Source organism: Choloepus didactylus, chromosome 18 (assembly GCF_015220235.1).
Source record: "Choloepus didactylus isolate mChoDid1 chromosome 18, mChoDid1.pri, whole genome shotgun sequence".
Taxonomy (NCBI): Eukaryota; Metazoa; Chordata; class Mammalia; order Pilosa; family Megalonychidae; genus Choloepus; species Choloepus didactylus.
Genome location: NC_051324.1, coordinates 63,735,349 through 63,756,296, shown reverse-complemented (window position 1 = coordinate 63,756,296; position 20,948 = coordinate 63,735,349). Strand labels below are relative to the sequence as shown.

The following is a 20,948-nucleotide window of genomic DNA, read 5'->3' as shown; positions in this document are numbered from 1 at the left end:
GTAGTGCATTTTTCTCTGAGCTCTAATAAATATTGATTACACTGAAGACATTTTTCTGAATGTTATATAAATTAATTTTAAGAAATGAAGAATAAGAAATATTTTCCACCACAGGCTTAATGAGTTCTTTGTTTTGACTTGCTAGTGTTAATGGTCTGGAAGGATTTTTTTTTTATAAAAACAGTTATTCCTCTGACTTTGATATAACAGAATATATTGTAATGATCATAATAATTATAGCATGCCTTATAATTATATAGCAATTAAATTGTGTTTCTTTCTTCAAGGATCCCTAAAAGTGTTTTCAAAGGATGTTATTTAGGATTTGTGTCAGAACAATCTGAAATAAATTCATTCCTAAGATGGTTTTAGCTGGTGTAGAGCCTTGTACTATGGAAGTACCTCCTAATCAATATTTGGTCCTCTCACTTACAAAAATGTGGGGCAGATTGTAAACCACACATGGTTAGAAGAGACCTCAGGACTGAAACAGTCTGTCCTCACTTCTCTCATTTTGGGAAGGACCCATTTCAGAAGGAGAGATGTCCATCTTTTAAAGAAATACCAGAAAGGAAAATTAGAATGTTTTTAGCATTATTCTCAAAAATGCTTCATGCATTGGGCATATTTAGAGAAATATATAACCCAGTTAGATTTTCTTTTTCTTGCAAACAACCAAAAACTTCATATACACCCAGGATCCCTTCACACACACTAGAATCATAACACTTTTTTCCTTGTAAATTCTCCTGATTTATTTATCTTCTTATTTTATGTGTTCCTTCCTTTTTGACTGCATTTAAGGTGGTCTCATATGTTATTTGTATGTATTTCTGTCTTTCTATTAATTCTGGTTTGTATTTGAAAGTCATTAATAACAGATACTACTTTTTTTTAATTTGGAAAATTACCTTATATTTATCCTGGACAAATAAATTTTTTCCATATATTTATCATTCACATTATGTGTAGATTTCAATATTATGTCCCATTGTATTGTTGTGGTCAAATGATTTCTCAAGTTCACAAGCATCTTCACTATTAATTTTATGTGCCACATTAAGGTCTTGTCCAAATATTTAGTTTTATGCCTTCTTCTGAACACCTTTAAAGCCATTTTATTCAAACCCATGATTTATACTTTGTTGGAAGTTCTATTGTTTTCGTTTTGCAATAGCATGCTATTTTGAATTGTCACTGTTTGTTTTATTATCAAGTTTTCTTCTCTATAATATGAAGCTAGAAAGAAAAGAATTTCTCTATGATACTTAAAAGTTTAAGACAATCTGCACTATTCTCATTAAGGCTTAATTGCTCATTGGTTTAATATTATTGATCCTATATTTCATTGCCTCTTAATTAAATAGATGGAAGTGAGCACCGCTATTCTCCATTATTTTTCCTGAACTCATCATCTTGTTTCCAACACCAAAGAATTCATAATAAGATCACTGAAAAAGAAATAGATTCTGAGCATCCCTACAGTGATTATTTTGAACCGGTAGCTCCCGAATTCCAAGGAAAAGAAGCCATCAGGTAATGACACATAGGGTCATTTTAATATAACGCAAGGCTAAAGAATTTTTAATCAACAGCAACAGGGTGAGGCTTAGGCAAAATATTTAAAGAGATGAAATTTGCTCCTATGAATGTCACCTTGGGCTATTTCACTGCCGTCACCACCAATTTCAACTAACTGCTACCTGAAAGGACAATTCTCTTTAATTAGTTCTATATACTGTCACCTTGTCATCCTCTGTCTCTCTCCCTGTTTCTGTCTCTGGCCCCTCACCTCTCTTTTACATTTACTCTTTTTCATCATGTGAAACCCTCCCTCTATAATTTCTTTTGTTGTATATGGTCTGGTGGAGGAAGTAAGAAATTTGGTGTCAGAAATTCTTAGGTCCTAATATCACACTTTCTTCTCAACTGATGTGTAATCTTGGAAAAAAAGAATGCATTTCTCTGATCCTCAGCATCCTCTAGGAAATGAGGGCAATATCTACTTTGTAGGGCTGTTATGGGATTTTGTACATAACAGGATCATATTAAGAGTTCTTAGAATACGTCTGCTCTCAGACCCTAGAACCTCAGAGCAGTGATTCTAACTCGGTATGGGATTGAAATCAGGAATCTGTGGGTTGTAAAGAGCCCTGTAGATTCTTTAATGTGCACTAAAGTTGAAGAATCAGAGCGTTATATAGTGACCAAGTATTTGTTTAGCAGGTACCTGTGTAGTGCACACATGTACCAGCCATGCCTTTAGTTCTCAAAAAAAGCTTATGAGCAGATACTTTTATTTTCCCCATTTTATAGATGAGGAAACTGAAGTACTGAAAGCTCAGTATCTTGCCCAAGGTTGTGCGTCTAATTAATGGGAGAGTTGGGATTGGAATCCAGACAGTCTGGCTGTGTCTTTAACCTCTGGCCACTGTTGATGTATCAGGAGGCCACAGAAGATGAATAAAAATGGGAATCACATCTAGGAAGATAAATATTTATTCAAGTCAAAGAGCTTATTCCTAACTCATCTACTTAAACTCCATCCTTCTAATCCTGACTGTTTCCTGCTGAGATTTTCAAGGGGGGCAGTAGATCCATCCCCCCAGCTATGAGGATAGTAGCTCCGTGGAACACATCTATTCAAAAGAGATAGGCCAAGTGGAGAATAATCGCCCCCCTCCAGAACTCAATTCCAATGCCTCCAATCACTCTTCACCAGCTAGGTGCACAAAAATAAAAATATATTATTATTCAAATGATAATAATTTTCAGATCTGATCTGTTAAAAAAAATCTTAGGGTTATTCACAAAGGTTCAAAAAATAGTATTTGTATTTCTTTTTCTACCGCTGCCTCTGGCCAAGGAAAGAAAGTTAAATATCTTCTCCCGAACACCATGCCCAATCTGTGCAATATTGGCTCTGGGCAGCTCTGTCTCTGGTCTGGATTCTTCACTAAGTTGGAGGCCTGGGGTATCAAACCAGGAAAGGAAAGTGATCTGATGCAAGGCATTTTCACTGAAGCTTTGGGCTGCCTTGTGAAATACCTCTCCTCAGTTGCACACCACAGTAGGAAAGTAGGTTTGTGTTGAAATGGTGCAAACCAATGAGATAACACAGTGAGAGCGTACAGAATGAGAAGACCCATGCTAAATTCCGGGCTCCCTGTGGAACACCAAGATTTAAATGTGTGGTGGAAGAAGAGGAACTTATAAGGAAACAGAAGTAACATTCAGAAAAGTAGGAAGAAAAACCAGTAAAGTGGAATGTCACTTTGAAAGTAGAAACTTTCAAAAAGGAAGTCATCTATAGTGACCCGTAATTCATAAGTAAGTATGGAACATGTTTGTTGTATTTGGTAATTAGGAGTTCACCAAGATTTCATTAAGAAGAGGTTCAGTAGAGTGGCAGGTTCAGAAGGCAAAGTGTAGTTGATAGAGGAGGAAAAGCGCGGCGAGCAGTGGAGACCTCACAGTCACACTACGATTTTGACAATTTAGTAAGATGAGGAGAGGAGGGAAGTTCGATTGTATCTAATGCAGAGTTAGAGGCCAAAAGGAAGCTGTTAGAAGAAACTATAGAAGATGAAGGTAACAGACCCTGATGAGTAAGGCTTGTAGGGGATGGGAGATGATGGTTGAAGAGCTCAGGTGAACGTGCTGATCTTAAATAGGGTAAAGAGCACCAGGCATTTTATGCCTAGGGAAAAAAAATGTGATAATTACAGAGCCATCTACTTTTCTAAGAAAAACTAATGGTTTAATTGGAACTTTCTGGAGACACTTTTTTGTTTTCCATCCCAGGGCAAATGATCAATTGAAAATGAGTCTTAGTCTTTCTGAGCAGGTTGATAATACAGTATTCTGAGGCCAAAGGGTACTTGCTGCAACATTCCTTGTTTCATATGAAATAAGGTTGACTACATCTACATTCCAACTAGGATTGTTCATGATCTATGCTGTATTTACTTCTGTGTTGGTTGAGTAGGCACCTTTTTTGTTATTTCAGAATCAGAAATGTTAGAAAAGAATATAAGGGGAAGTCTGAAAAAGTGGAAGCATTGAAAGGTAAAGAAAACCTTTTCATTGTTTCATTAATTTTTTATTACAAAAATGGGAAAAATTGAACATGAAAAAGTTAATAATATAAATAAGTAAATGTGAAATAAAAGAATGCAAATAATGTAAAACAGTGTAACTCTACCACTTCGAAATTAACCGTGATTGAGACTTGATGTATAATCCTTCCAGATATTTCACTGTGGTTTTTTTAAAAGATAAATCTGCTATAGGCTCTATTTTATTTTATTTACACTGTAAGGGAAGAAGCACTGCTAGACTTAAAAAGTCTGATAAATTTTTTTGCTAGCAAGGGAATTTGCATAGTTTGTATATACTGGTGAGGTTAGTTAAACAAGATAAGTCATTGACAGTGAACAATTTTGTAAGTCAATTTCCTATGACAAACTACTCATAACTTTGAATGAACAAACATATTTTGATACTAAATATTCTAACAAATATAGTTTAACAAACTGCAAGCATCAAAGTTGGCTTATATTTCATAGAGGGCAGCATGCTTTTATTAATGATTTTTAGGAAGAATCAACATGATTTTTACATGAAAAGTTAACAAGAAGAGTTAGGAACCTTCCCAAAGATTGTGAATTCCCTATCCATTTACTTTAAATTGTTTTTATTTTCTAACAAATGCAGAATCCTGTAACTCAGTCTTACTCATTTCTTTGAGTTTAGGTCTTGATTTTGAGAATTTATTGTACTAGATTCAGTTAAATTCATTCTGCTTCCAGGTATTTCTCATCAAATACCCTCTAGATCTGCAGTTTCTTTCTTTCAATTTAACCAAGAGTTTTCAATTTATAATTTAAGTTTCCTAGACCACATTATAAACCACGTTTTCACTCATTAATAATCATGAACTTCAAGGATTTTTCCATTTTAAAAATAGTAGTACCTTAAACATTTTTAAAAATATTGAACATCAATACATGTAAAATATATATGAAAGAAAACAAAATGGAGTTTTTCTTTGGGAAGTAAGGGTAGGAGATCTAGAATTGCACTTTTTCAGCCTTATCCCCATGCAGCTATTCTCCATGGCAACTTCGGGACATCTTTGGGAACATGCCTTTGAAATCCTTCTTCTACAGCCTATTTTTCAAGAGCTAAATAGCATTATTCCATTGCATGGATATGCATGATTTATTTACCTAACGCCCTAGTATATGAAATTCTATTTATCTCCAGTTATTCTCTATATAAAAGATAATAGAATGAACATCCTTGCTTGATCTTTGTAAAGGCCATTAATTATTTCCTGAGTATAAATTTCTAGAAGCAGAATTATTCAGCAGCTGAATTATTCAGTCAAAGGAATCATATTTTAAGATTCTTAACAATTCAAATCATTCTCCTCCAAAGTTATAAAAATTCATACTCCCACCAGCAATACATAAAAATAATAATACTAACAGTAAACAATTAAAGTTTATTGAGTACTTACTGAGTATTTGGAATTATGCTAAGTGATTTATATAGATCTTTTTTCATTTAATCCTGTGAGATACATAGTAATATCTCCCCCATTTTACAGAGGAGAAAAACGAGGCTTATATTTCATTTTTCCAGTGAATAGGGTCAGTTCTGAGATAGGTAGAGTTGCTTTCCCCTTAATCTGGAAAACACTATGTTTTTTCCATTTAAAAACAACAATTAGAAATTTTTAAATGGAGTTGTTTTGATATTGTTTATTAAATAATTCATCCTTCTGTTGAATTTGAAAAGTCATTTTATTATTCCTCATTTCTTATGTTTATTTTGGCCCATTTAAATCATCTTTTCTATTCCATTGATTACTTCATCTTGTGTCGGTAATGTATTATTTTAATTATTATAGTTTTCCAATGTATCTTACTATCTGGGTGTCCAAGACCAGTTTCTTACTCTTCTTTAATTTTTTCCTTGCTATTAGAGTTTATTCTTTGAAGTGATCCTTTGAATCTTTTAGTCCTTTGAATCTTTTAGTCAAATTATAAATGAAGACTATAATTGAATTGGATTACAATAGAAAGAATTTTCTCTTTATAACTAATTATAACTAGCACATTTTATAGGTGCGAAAACTTTAGAGAATTTAATTTATCCAAGATCATCCTGATAGAAAATGAAAGAACTGGAGTTTTAGCCCAGTTTTTAATTTTAATAATGTTTGGAAGATCGGTCACATAATTGAAATGAAAGGACCTAATATAGATATAGTGATCAGATATAATATGTCATAAGATTCTTAAGAATTTTATCTTACTCTAACAACTTTCTATAATAAAATTTGGTTTTCACTTTTTGCAATGCAAACAAATAAAAAAAAAACCTCAAAAGATTCTTAGCTAAATGTTACATATTGATGCATAAATGGAAGAGGTTTATAATGAAAGAAATAGAAAAATGGGCAAAGGAAAGAATATAAATGGTTTGTGAATATATTTGAGAAGGTAATTCATGCCATAGAAAATGTCTATAACTGAATTGAAAATGCAGAACAAAATAATAAAATATGATCATATTTTGTAAGCATGTATCTGCATATTCAAATATTCAAATATGTGCACACTGGAAGTAAGTACATGACAATGTTAGTATTTGGAATTATGGTTAATTTTATCTTCTTAAGTGATTGAATTTATTTTTTAAATATTCTACAATAAGCATATTATTTTGCCAGTTAGGAGAATATTGAATATTATATATTTTAAAATAATGATTGAGAAATACAAACTAAAATAAGTTGTCTTGCCCCATTTTTAGGATCAATTATTATCTAATGCCCTCCTATTTATAATTTTAATATTTTATTCTAAAAGCAGGATTGATCCTTGACATATATGAAGGTCAAATTACAGCAATTCTGGGTCACAGTGGAGCTGGCAAATCTTCACTGCTAAATATCCTTAATGGATTGTCTGTTCCAACAGAAGGTGAGCAAAAAGAAATTTCTCAAAGGCAAGATGTCTGATAAAATGAGGTCAGGTGTTTACCTCTCATTTGAAGTTTTAAATTTGATTGCTTAAGATAAAATAATGTTTATCTAAAGTTATTTCCCAAAATCACGATTCAGAATATATTTCATGTTTCCCAAATTTTTGAGTCATTATCATTTCTATTCCATTTTGTATAATATTCCATGTAAAATGTACACTACTCTGAGCACTAATATTTATGTTAAAAATTATCAGTGGTTGCTAATTAATTATGAACTCAGAATTTTAGATATTTGTGAATATGTGCCAATATTTTCTTGAGTAAGATCTCTAAGCATTAATAAAATGTATTACTATGTTAATGTTAATTTTCTTTAACTTCTATTCTTAGGATCAGTTACCGTCTATAATAGAAATCTCTCTGAAATGCAAGACTTGGAGGAAATCAGAAAGATCAGTGGTGTTTGTCCTCAATTCAATATTCAATTTGACATACTTACTGTCAGGGAAAACCTCACGCTGTTTGCTAAAATAAAAGGGATTCAGCCACAGGAAGTGGAAAATGAGGTAGATGGCATGGGGGATTAGCTGTATTGCCAACCATTTACCAAGTTAAATTATGACCACAGAATTTCGTATGGTGACTTAACTGCCCTGCTTTGAATAAAATTTAGGCAAGGAGGTCCGAGGAAAAATGGGAATGTTTAATGGGAAGTTAATTTTTTACAGTATGAATCATTTTATATTTCAAGCTTTGTATATATTTTTGGATAGGTACAAAGAATATTATTGGAATTGGACATGCAAAACATTCAGGATAACCTTGCTGAAAATTTAAGTGAAGGACAGAAAAGAATGCTGACCTTTGGGATTGCAATTTTAGGAAACCCTCGGGTAAGTGAGATTATGCATGGGAAGAAATGCAGATTGAATATCAATAAGCTCTTCCTTTACCACTAAAAGTGATGCATTGTAATGCATCAGTTGACATCAGGTTTACAGAGAAACCACTACGTTTAACTATGAATATAAATATATTGGAGATACATGGTTGGATAGTTTTGTTTTATCTGGTTTGGTTTGGTTATTGTTGTTTTCTATGCTATCACATGGAGAAAGTTCACCTGGAAGAAAGACGTATTTTGTATATCTTTATACTCCATAGCTTTTGCTGTTAGATGAACCAACTGCTGGATTGGATCCCTTTTCAAGGCACCGAGTATGGAACTTCCTGAAGGAACGTAAAGCAAACCATGTGATTCTCTTCAGTACCAAGTTCCCAGATGAGGCTGACATCCTGGCTGGTAATTCCTGGTTTCGTTTCAGTATTCCAATCCAGAATTTGGGAAGATGAGAAGCAATGTTTATTTCCAAGGCAAAAACCTTGCTCTCATTACCTGGAGGTTCCTACATTCTATAGTCATCCTATGGACAAAGGATTCTGATCCCACTGTGGAGTTCTTAGCTAGCTGTACATTTGCTAGTGTGTATACACTAATAAAAAATTGTGATTTTCTTTTTTCAGATCAGCTATCAATTACTTTAAACATCCAAATCTCCTTTAATATATATTACATTGAAAAATATCCATTGATTCTTTAGCATCCAGATTAGAATGTGCCCATGTAATTTGTGTGTGTGTGTGTGTGTGTGTGTGTGTGTGTGTGTGTGTGTGTGTGTGTTTCCAGGAAGTACTGGAGGGCACAGAAATAGAATAGAGTTCATGAGCTAATTTGGTTGCATCAATTTTAAAATGAATTTTAGGTAATGTTACACCTCATGGAACACTGCCCACTTAGAAATCTGAGCATTGGCTCCTCATCTATATTTTCTAAAGAGAGTAGATATGACTCTTAATATCCTTTCTCTTGCTTCTTTTTACTCAGATAGAAAAGTGATCATGTCCAATGGGAGATTGAAGTGTGCAGGCTCTTCACTCTTTTTGAAGAGAAAATGGGGTCTTGGATATCACTTAAGGTACAGGCTTTGGGGATTGACCGGCTGTATAAGTTTTCAGTACAGGTATTTCAAAAAAAGTATACAGTGTATAGGTTACAGGAAGGAGACTGACCTTATGCTTCATCTCTGCCATATTGGATTGATCAGTGTTTCCCAAATGCTTTTCTGGCTTTCCTGCCTCCTTGTAACTTTACTAATGCTAATGATAGACAAATTCTCAACATAAACCAAGCCTGACTTTACAGCAAAATTTCTTCATGTACCACTTTTTCGGATAGCTACTCCGTGCTGTCTAAATCTCTTCTTTCTTTCTCTTTGCTGATTTCCTCAGCTGATCCATTTGATCCTATAATATGTTTTCATTCTTTCTTAGGGCACAAAGCTAAATGATTTCAAGAAAGTCTATGTCCAGACTAAAACAATTTTTAAAAAAATTAAGCCCTATGGCCAAACAAAACATGGATGTGAGCCAAATTTCCCTGCTGTTTACTAATTTCTGATCTCTATATAGGCTAGTATGATAATAAGTCTCTTTTGTCTAATATTCTCACCTCCCTCTGGAAGATAGTTCTCATATATCCTCATACTTGGTATACGGTTTGAGTAACATTATGGATTTGTTTGTATATTTGTAGTCGTTCTGAGTTTATATATCTTCTACATATAGATCATAAGAATAGTCAATCCAATCACATCATTACTTATTATTACTCATTTTATTTGTTCCATAAAGCCAAGTAAAGTAGTACTCAAAGGCAAGATATTCAGTAAAATCTCTTCATTAGTGGTAGCAGTGGAGAAAATGTAAATCACTTGTCTTCTCTTTTAAATATTAGTTTGTGCAGAAATGAATTATGTGATCCAGAAAAAATAACATCCTTCATTAATCACCATGTCCCTGATGCTAAGTTGAAAACAGAAAATGAAGAAAAGCTTGTATATACTTTGCCTCTGGAGAGAACAAATAAATTTCCAGGTAACTTAAATATGATCACAATGTAATGAAATTTGGGATCAAATGTTCACTTTAATATAGATTTCATTGCCTAATGAATTTGGATTTTGTTTTAGGTTGGGTTCCCTAGGAAGCAGATCTGAAATGAGAACAGAGTGCGATTAATTTATTCAGTGGTTGATACCTGGAAGCATCAGCAGGAAAATGGTGACATGAAATAGGGCAGGGAAGGAAGTCAAGGAAGAATGCATTATCAAGCAGGTTTCTACAGTGGACTGTTGAGGTTTAACCACAATGGGGAATATAAGTGGATAAATAAGGAAGTGGGCTTAGAGTTATGCCACCAGAGGAATGAGGAAGCTGGGATATTTACACCATTCCCTTTCTGTCATTGGCTGAGGGAAACACCCCGGAGCATTAACTTCCTGACTTTCCAGCTTGCTCTGAACATGAGCTTAGCATATGTGTGAGGCCCTGAAATACCCTCAGGGAAATGTTCGTAATAAATAGGTTTGTTGTATAGAGGTGAATAGAGAAGAGATGTGGGGCATCAATGGAATCTGCTGTAGGTTTCTTTTTGTATTTTAATAAAACTTTGTATGTATTAATTTTGCAGAGAAAGATATAGTTTCTTTATCTTAAAAAAGTGTTCAACTGGGATTCAGCTTGCTGTGTAAGTGGTGCCAGCCTGGGCTTTGATTTATAAATAATCCTAATAATCATTCTATGTCAATTCTTATTATGTGCCAGGCTCTTTTCTAATCGATTCGATATATCGACTTATTTTGTTCTCATAACTATCCTATGAGGAAACATGTTAGAGTCTCTTCTGATCTAAACAGCTTCCTTTTAGTTTAAACATTAAATTTATTAAAGATTTCACTCCCTTCAGTCCTGATTTAAACAAGTTTTTTTTTTTTTAATTAAATTCAGTTTTATTGAAATACATTCACACACCATACAATCATCCATGGTATACAATCCACTGTCCACAGTATGATAGCATAGTTATGCGTTCATCACCACAATCTATCTCTGAACATTTTCCTTACATCAGAAAGAACCAGAACAAGAATAAAAAATAAAAGTGAAAAAAGAACACCCAAATCATCCCCCCATCCCACCCCATTTGTCCTTTAGTTTTTATCCCCATTTTTCTACTTATCCATACACTAGATAAAGAGGGTGTGATCCACAAGGTCTTCACAATCACACTGTCATAAACAGGTTCTTTTGATGACACAGTCTCATTAGGTGAATGCTCAGGAATTCAGATTTTGTCTCCACCCCAAATATGGCGACTTTCTGTGACCTTTTTAGTAGTATGCAAGTTGGCATCCTCAAGTCCATGAGCTATCCTATGTTATTCTGCTGCTTGAACTAATGCTCAAATGAGGCATAACTGGCCCACCTCCTCTTTTAGTTAGTTGTGGAAAGCAAATGGAGAATTATATGCTCTTACTGCCACTGGAATGTATTACTTAGCTAGAGTTCCGGTGTTGATCTCTCAACCCATGGCAGTCTTTTATGTAGACCAGGCCTCTACATATCCAATGTTGTACTTAACCCCTGCATCTCCTCACCAGGATGTAAGGGAACTTCCAGGACCCTGCACGTCATATGCAGGCCATGAGGAAACACAGTGTTGCCTGGGCTCACCCATCTAACTCCTCTTAGAAATTTTGCTGGGCCATCACCCCACCAGATGTAAAAAGTGGCATGTGAGGTGTTCTCTTAGAAGCTTGCATCCTCATCCAAGTGTACCCATGGGAGAGAGTCACAATAAATGTTTATTGGATGCCTGTTATATAAATGGCGCAACTCAAAGCATTAGAGATATAGCATTAAATAAAACATATGAGTCCCTACTCTCATGGAACCTACCTCCCATTGGTTGGGGAGAAGTGGGAATGCATAATAAACAAAATTGTAGTACAGTTGAACGATAAGATAATCAACAAGGTCATGCAGCTTAGAGTGATGAATGGAGTCGGGTTGGGGTTTAGGTAGAGTGGTCACAGGCGGCCAGAAGAAGGAAATGGTCAGAAGCATTCTAAGACATGCTACAAATCCAACCTGGAAAGTCAGAAATTCATCCCACCTGTGAATTTATCCCACGTATCTCTTGAAAATGCTTTTGTTTTCTTTAAAAAATGATCTTGAAATTTACTGTATATGTATAATCAACTTTTTAGAATGCTTGTCATGTTAAGAGTAAGAAATCTCTCATGTGAAAAAGCATTCAAAAGATTTATTGTCACTACTCAACAGTGCCTGTGCACCTAGAAAAAATAACTCAATCTGTAAATCTTACTATGGGAAAGCAGCTGTTTTCTTTGACATCAAACAGCTGAGAATTCTTACCTGGATTCACACAGTATCTTTTCTTTCTTATCCTGATTGGATCAGCTATTTCCAAAAAAAATCTAAGATATCAAATTTGAGTGTGTCATCAGTATTCCACCAGTTTGATAGTCTTTATAGTAAATAATCTCATATACACACTGAATTTCAGGGGATGTGTTATTGGTATTTGATAAGAAAAATTTTGTTAGCAACTTTATGTTCCCCTCTAATGTACCTAAGCTAAATAAATATTCTTTGGGAAAAAAAAACATTCTAAGCAGAGGGAGAAAGGGGGTGTCTGGAGTGCAATGAGTGAGGGAAGAGAGTCTGGAGTGCAGTGAGTGAGGGAAGAGAGTGGATGAGAAAGGCTTAGGGACAGAAAGGCTGTAGGGACAGATAGAGACTCACTCACATGGGGCCTTGGAGACCGTGGTACACTCTTTGATTTTTATTTTAACTGTATTGAGAAACTATTGAAAGTCATTAAGCAGAGTTTGGCATAATCTTATATTTTTATTCTTTGGATATAAAAGATTATTCTGGATGTAGGGAAACAAGAATGGACACTGGGAGACAGCCTTGTGGCCATTTCAGAGGTACAGTACAAGATGATAGTGATTGGGCTACTGTGGTACTAGCAGAAAAGGAAGTGGATGGATTTGAAAGATATTGTGGATATGTTCCAAATACTTACTTTTTCTAAACATATACTGCATTATCTTTTAAATAAGTACTTTGTTAATTTATTTATAAAAAGCAAAGGACCAAATTTAGTTTCCTAGATTAGTTATCAATGTCGGTTTTCAAATGTAAGTGTTTCTCTTTGTTGTCTTAGACCTTTTCAGTGATCTTGATAAGTGTTTCGGCCAGGGTGTGATGAGTTATGATGTTTCCATGTCAACTCTGAATGAAGTCTTCATGAAACTAGAAGGAAAATCAACTTTTGAACAAGGTAAAACCATTTGTATAATTCATAGAAAATCCCCAATTGATCATGTCTCAATTTAGTATGTATAATTTCTTGTATATGATTCAGACTAAGGAATGTGATTAATTCCAAATTTGACTCTGCTATTTGGGAAGGGCTGTCATTTTCCTAACATCACTATGAGGTCTGCACATAAGTCCTTTCTTGAAGTCTCAGAATTTTTCTTTGGAAACAATTGCATCTTATTTCAGCAAGTTTCTCCCGTATCCTAGATGCTTATTGCTGCCAGGGTGCTTTGAGGCTACGAAAGGCTCTCAATCAGGTGCATGAGTTCTGAGCAGAAATCTCTTACAAACATTTTCTCTTAGCTTGTTACTATACACAATTCTACTATGGTCTTCATGAGGAGGTGGCTTCGGTCTACATACTGTGCTTTTTGCCAGGTGATAATGATGAGAGCAGTCATTTATGGAAACCATGATCAGCATGTGGATAGATTGCATTACCTTTCCAACAGGTGTCATTGACTCCACTTGAGAGATGAGAGAATCAGACTCAAGAGCAGTTCAGTGATTTGCTCCAAATCATACCACTTCTAAGTCATATAAATGAGATTCAGGTACAGGCCTAGTGATCTTTCACCTATACTACTAAATGATTGATATTTCAATTATAGACATTTAAGCATTAATGACAAGCTATATTTTCAGTTTACTGTTACATATGGGACTTTCTATGCCTGTTTAAACACTGGGCATAATGAGATCACCCTTCTTCTTTTGATGTGATTACAGTATCTTTTATCACTGAGTTTATTGAATAGGACATCATAAACATAATTTGGTTCTTATATTGTTTGCATTGTAACTGCTTTCCAAAGTGGCTGCACCATTTTACATTTCCACCAGCAATGAACTAGGATTTGTGTTTTGTCCACATTCTCCCAACACTTGTTTGCTTTGCCCCATATATTTTTAATAACAGCTATCCCAGTGGTTGTGAAGTGGTGCCTCATTGTGATTTTGGTTTTCATTTCCCTGATGGCCAATGATGTTGAACATCTTTTTATTAGCTTTTTGGCCGTTTGCATATCTTCTTTGCAGAATGTCTATTTAAGTCCTTTGTTGAATTGTTGTTGTTGTTGTTGAGTTGTAGGAGTAAAAATATTTCATGTTCCTAAGCAGAGAAAACTGTGATGCCCCTATGACAGGCATTAATAATGTGTGTGTGTGCATATAGAGCTTGAACAAGCAGAGATGTTAAGAGACACAGGAAACCTAGAGGAAATGGACTCAGCTCATTCTTCTCTCCCGGAAATGCAGAAAGCTACAAGTGACAGGACTCTCTGGAGACTGCAGGTCTGTGCAATAGCACGGCTCCGTCTCTTAAAGTTAAAACGTGGAAAGAAAGCCCTTTTGTCCTTGTGAGTATCAGAGTACTTTGGTTGTGTTAGACAATGATTTTCAAAAGAGGTTCAAACCAGGAGAGAATTTCAAAACTCAAGCACCAGGCCCCGCATCCGTGCCGTGGGATGAATGAAGCATTTGATTCTGCTGACATTGAGAATACCTGCGTGTTTGCTTGTGTTTATGTAGCGATGCCTTTTAGTACTGTATCATGCTAATGTATGTCTTTCATAACCATAGCACCTAGAATCAACAAGTATTTGTGAATGACTGACAAATAAAATTGTTATAGATTCATATGGTATTTTTTCTTTATTGTTAGACTATTGGTGCTTGCAATTGCAGTACTCCCTTTGATTGTGGAAAAGATATTTTCTGCTATATTATCTCAAAAGAACGACTGGGAATTTAAACCTGAATTCTATTTCCTCTCTCCTGGACAACGCTCCAGAGACTCCCATACCAGCCTATTGATCATCAATAACACAGGTGAATAGATAAACAAAATTTAAATCCAGAAATTAATTATCTTTCTGTTAAATTGCATATGCTGGGGTGGGGTGGGGGAGCAAATCATAGAAGAAGAAAATATGTATTTGAACTTTATTTATAGAAAACACTTATGAAGAACAGTGCATAAAATTTGCTTTCATTTTAGAGATAATGGGAGTGCTAGGGCAGCAAGATAGAAGGAACCTGTGTCACTCTACAATCTTGTAGTGCAGAGCTGCCTATCTACCTGCCTCCTCTAAGCTATTATGTGAGAAAGAGAACTAAATGTCTATTTTGACTGAACCACTCTATTTTGAGACCTCTCTGTTACAGCTTAACCTGTATCATAAATGTGATACACACTGATTGACATGTAAGGATGACACACCTGCTCCCCTGCTCTGCTATGTAGTCCAAAAGAATCCAGGATGATTCCTTAAGACAATTCTGTGCCTGTGGCCTTGTTATGCCAAACAATGGGCAACTTGTTTGCCTAACATTTATGTAACTTTGAAAAATCTTTTAGTTTTCTGATTAAAATGTTAAAAATAATATCAGAGTAGGTGACCTATCATATTACTTGGATGTCCTTCTCCATATGCATTTGTGATTCAGGGTTGTAGATATCTCCGATTTAAATAATTTCTGTCTCTCATTCTCCTTGCTTCCTATCTGGGTTTTAGAAAATAAACCTTACTTACTCTTAAAAAGTCTTGCTAATTGTACGTTTAATTTCCAAGTTCTCAAATTGTTTCTTCACCTATTAGGCTGTTTTTATTTTTATGTTTTTCATGTATGTCTTTTCCTCTCCAGTCACTCAGAACAGTATACTTGTGCTAACTTTAAGAGTTATTTATTTTTTTTCTCTGTACTCAATTAATTGTTAGGTATTTTGCTATTTAAGTTTGAGACTCCTATACCATCTTGTTCTTCTTTTCTTAAAATCTGATAATTGGTAGCATGTTCATACTTGCCTGGGTGACTGTGGGGCACTGTTATGGTCTACTTGAAGTGACTGTGGAGATAGAGTGAGACAGGTGGCTGCTCCGGAGAAATGGAAAGCTAATTTTCTGTGTGTACCTCCCTGTCCCACTCAGAGGGCCCACTCTGTGTCTGTCTAGAATAAACTCCCATTTCAGAGGTCAAATAAGGAGACGGGGCAGGGGGAGGGAGAGAGAGAGGGAGAGAGAGGCAGAGAGAGAGAGAGAGAGAGAGAGAGAGAGTCCCTCCTTTTCTTCCTCCTTCCTGTCCTGTCTTTCTAATTGTCTGGAGTTACTTAGAGTCCTGCCCTATTGTTTTCACCAGATACTGTCCTCCTGAGGTAGCTCTACACTTCTCTTAGAAAGTAAATTTGGGAACTTTCACCCTGGGGGCAACTGCAGCTGCTACTTGATACCTGTGGAACAGGTGTCAGTGTCTGAGGGGTCACCTTGTTCTAGTGTACTTATGACCTAGTTAATGACCCTGGCTGCAGCTTCCGAGCCAACTTTGGCCCCAACTTTGGCCCCGTTTGTCCACTCAGAGTTTGAGATATCCTGGAAATTGGCTTTATCTTTGTGGTGGTTTGCTCCTTTGTGCCCTAGGCTGTGAGTTTTCTTAGCTCTTGTTTCTTTGTCAATCTCAGCTGCTTTCTTCTTTTGGGGCACATCAAAAACTTTGGTTTGTTGGTGGCACATTTTTTATTTTCCATTTATTAATACATATTCATGTAATATATATGTGTGCAATATATATTTAAAATGAATGTACTGGCCCACCCATGCATATGTTTACTTTTATATCATCCCAAATGATTAAGGGAGAGAGTGTTTTCATCTATTGTTTTAGATTGGATGATCTGAAGTATTTCACATATAATTATTATACCCCCACTAATTATTGAGCTCAAATGTATTTTGTCCAAAAGTCATAAAACAGAACCATCTTTTTTTAATGAGTACATGTTGACTTGTGTTAAGCTGAAATAATCCAATTAATTATAGAGATAATTAATCACAGCATAAGATTTGCTAAACAGAAAATGGTAGGATGATTTCTGTGTCATGGGCCAATATTATTACGGTGAAGTCCAAAAAGCTATGCATTCCTCTAGTATTCTATGAACATTCGCTGTAAATTGTGTATGGGGATGGTTTTAAAATTTTATCCCATATTTTATTGCTTTTGTATATGGCCTTCTGTTATTAACTTCATACAAGAATCAAATATTGAAGATTTTATATGTTCACTGAAACATCAAAATATAGTTTTGGAAGTAGATGACTTTGAAAATAGAAATGGCACAGACGATCTCTCATACAATGGAGCTATCATAGTTTCTGGTCAAAAAAAGGTACGTTTGTCTCTTGTTTTAGCTTATATAAAAATAAAATAAGAAACAAGAAAATACTACATTGTAACAAAAAACTGCAGAAAGTCAACCCAACTACTATACAGCAACTTGATTCAGAAAAACATTTTGGCTCATTGAATAAACTGTGAAGTTTAAATAGTTTTCATAAAACATTTTCTATCTTAACTTTGTTCTGAATTGGATAGTTTTTATATTTGAAAGTAGCGAAATTTAATTGCGTTATTCAAATGCAATAAATAATTAGAACTTATAATTATAAATCAATATATTTATGAATGTAAAGAATCCTATTAAGGGGCTAACTACCCAAAAAATGTTTTGATATATGGAGAAAATACGTCACACTCTAAAATAGCCACATGAAATCTCTGAAAGTGTCCTCAGGCTGATATCTTAACAGATTTCAACTCGGGCAAAATAGTATGAGCTATGGCAAGCTGTCAAGTGTCAAGAGTATTAATGTTGTACACTAACCATAATAGAATTCTGGAGTCTTATTTGCATCCCAACAAAAAACAAGGGGTCAAATTAAATGGAGATACTTCTTTATTCCTTGTTGCAAGAGAAACAAGCCAAATAAAAATAAAATAAAAAACCTTTGAAGATATATCTTTGAATTCATTTCTAACTAAACTAAATAAATCATAAAAAATATAATTTCTGTATCAACTGTGGGAAACTGCCTTGCTTGTCCTCTGCTTTGCTTGTAACTGATCTAACATATTCACTACATGCACTGTTGGTAATGTTTAAACAATATTGAACCTCTTGATGAATGCATGAACATTTTCCTAAGTGTGAAGTACTTAAATATTGTCTTTGAAAGTGTGACATTCTTCATTGGCAATGTTACCATGAATATTTTTTATGAATCCCATGCTTACTTGCTTTTTAGAAGGTCAGTGTACCTTTGCTTGCTCATCAATAAGTGTCAGTGTCTCCTTGTCAGGGCCACTTTCAAACTTTATGAGCTAAAATTTCTCATCAGTGAAATGGGGACAACATTATCTAAAATAGCTATATCAATAAAAATCCATATTGAGTATAGCAAAATTATTCCCTTTCACAGATAAAGAAGCTAAAGCCCCAAATGATCAATTAACTTGAAGACAACCACACAGCTAAAATGTGGCAGTTAGGATCTTATATATCAAAAACTTGCGATTGTCCTTTAAGAATTTATAACTAATGGTATATATTTTGCTTTTTTTGTTTGTTTGTTTTATTTTAAGGATTACAACTTTTCAATTGTGTGCAATACCAAGAAAATTCACTGTTTTCCTATCCTTATGAATATTATCAGCAATGGGCTACTTAGAATGTTTAATCATACAGAATATATTCGAATTGTGAGAAGTTCATTGCCTTCTGTAAGTATTGGCTTTGTTCATTCTGAATAATCAGGAATTTGACAGGTAACCTATGTTTTCCCTCTTTAGCTTTTAAGTATTAATAATTTACTGAAAATCCTAAAAATTATAATTTTGTCCTAACACTTTAAACAAATTGTATCTAGCAAAATATGATTTTTTTTCCTGGTAAGTTATCAGAGAATTTTCATGGAGGAATACTTTTCAGTAGTATGTCATATTCTCCTAGGGACTCTTCTGCAAAAGTATACATTGAAGATGTGTACTAGAGAAAGTGTGTGTGTGTGCATGTGTGTGTGTGTGTGTATACACTTAACTGGAAATCAGATACATTAATAAGGCAGCTCTAGAATTTCATAAATCTAGTATCTACTATCCCTCCTGGACTGAATGGATAGTAGGTTGACTAAATATGAAGGAGAGTGTTCCAATTCTGGGTCTATTTACTTTCTGGTTCATTCCTTTGCCTACCAATGGTTGCTCTGCATCTCTATGTGGAAAGTTCTGATTCACACAGGCTGCATTTTCAGGATTCTGGGACAGCTGGTTACAGGCTGGGTTTAGACAATGGGGAGCACTGGTGAGAAAGAGGAGATCAGGGGTACCCTATCCTGGGCTCGGGCACATCGCCTCCTTCCTTTTCCCTCTAGCCCAGGAGTGACAGTGGCTCTCCATCATGAGTAATTTCTATTATAACTACTGACTGGTTATGGTTTTCTTGTTGGACCCTGACTTATACCAAGTTTTGATCTCTCAAAACTTGCTCTAACTGCTTTAAGCCAGGAAATTGGAAGAGCAATAGGGGATATTAGTAATTGAACAGTCAAAAAGGGAAGTCCATTTTGTGACAAAGGCATTGAGTTCAGTTTTGGCCTTACTGTGCTAGTGATGCTTGCAGTACGTCCATGTACAGATAGTGTGGAGACAATGGGAAATGTGGGGATGGGATATATTTGAGAGGTCAGTGATGGATGTGCAAATCTGCAAGTTAAAGCCACAACTGTGTGAGAGGGCATGCATAGGAGAGTTACAGGGTGGTGGTTTTGCAAGAAACTCTCAAGTAGTTTTTTTTCTCAAGTAGCAGAAACAAAGGTGTTATTCCCTCTTGGTGCTATAGTATCTGCATGCCATTATCTGTTTGCTCGGGATCAAAGTTGACTAAGGCACCCATGGCTATTCTTTGGGCAGCCCTGGTGACACAGACCATTCCTCATGCAACCATTTACTACCTGGGGGAGGCCAGAAGTAGCCTTGAATGATATAAATAATGTTTGGGAATTGGAGAATTACTTTGATATGGGTTGTATTCAGGAGGAGGGATATAAGCCCAGTTTCAGGCAGATGCTGACTGTGGGTGGTGATTTCAAGTTTATCTCCTTGAAGAAGGGTTCACTGGCATCTGAGCTTCCTTTAAATCCCTGCACTTCAGACGTACCCACCCAAGCTGCCAAAGTCATCACATACCCATTACTAGGTTTGCTGAGAAAGATGTGGTGTGCAGAGCCTGAATAAACTGTTAAATCTGGGGTCAAAATCCATGAGTTATTTTTTTACTTCTCTATTCTGAGAGTTGAAATCTCATGTCAAATTATCAGAAATCTCACCTCCATGCATAGATGTTGATGGACTACATGTATACTCTGATTTTGATTTTTTCAAAATTTCAAAAAGCACATTATTCTTTATGATTGTTAGTATTTGGTTCACCTTAAAAATATTCACTAGTTTAAAGTACTTTTTATATTTTCAGCGTTATATGATGTTTTTGACTGGGCTGCCGGAAGGCACCGTTTTCTTATATTTGATTGTAAGCAGCATTTCTCCTTACATCGCCATGAGCAGTGTCAGTGATTACAAGGTAAGAAAAATGGGGAAATGAAAAGAAATTATGGAAACTTCAGTTGTTAAAATTTGGAATGATATGATCAGACTATTTTCCTATGAGAAAAATATTTAAGCATGTTTAATTTAGATAATATAGTTATATATTATTTCTAACAATTAAGAGAATTTACCTATAAAAACAAAGTACTTTTTACTTCAAAATCATAGGAAAAATATAGTAATTTTGCAGAGATTCAAATTAATGAAAACCTCAATATTGGGAATATTATAAAACTTTTAACTACATTAGTTTATAT

The 20,948-nt window shown here is 34.9% G+C and overlaps 1 protein-coding gene across 7 annotated transcripts in view; it reads left to right on the top strand.

Annotated features, from left to right (window-relative positions):
- The window catches only part of ABCA6 (ATP binding cassette subfamily A member 6), a 62,621-nt gene that overhangs the window by 25,214 nt on the left and 16,459 nt on the right, over nt 1–20,948 (top strand). For 6 of the 7 annotated variants that reach the window (XR_005212723.1, XM_037809405.1, XM_037809404.1 and 3 more), the window contains 14 exons: nt 1,368–1,536; nt 4,010–4,068; nt 6,882–6,995; nt 7,390–7,565; nt 7,773–7,892; nt 8,164–8,302; nt 8,885–8,975; nt 9,794–9,933; nt 13,094–13,210; nt 14,426–14,609; nt 14,915–15,081; nt 17,283–17,416; nt 18,670–18,807; nt 20,558–20,665. Coding sequence is in view for 6 of the 7 variants with exons in the window: in XM_037809405.1 (XP_037665333.1) it covers nt 1,368–1,536; nt 4,010–4,068; nt 6,882–6,995; nt 7,390–7,565; nt 7,773–7,892; nt 8,164–8,302; nt 8,885–8,975; nt 9,794–9,933; nt 13,094–13,210; nt 14,426–14,609; nt 14,915–15,081; nt 17,283–17,416; nt 18,670–18,807; nt 20,558–20,665 (1,856 nt within the window). In the remaining variant the exon portion in view is untranslated. The remainder of the gene's footprint in view (nt 1–1,367; nt 1,537–4,009; nt 4,069–6,881; nt 6,996–7,389; nt 7,566–7,772; nt 7,893–8,163; nt 8,303–8,884; nt 8,976–9,793; nt 9,934–13,093; nt 13,211–14,425; nt 14,610–14,914; nt 15,082–17,282; nt 17,417–18,669; nt 18,808–20,557; nt 20,666–20,948) is intronic. The other variant, XM_037809406.1, reaches the window with a different exon arrangement.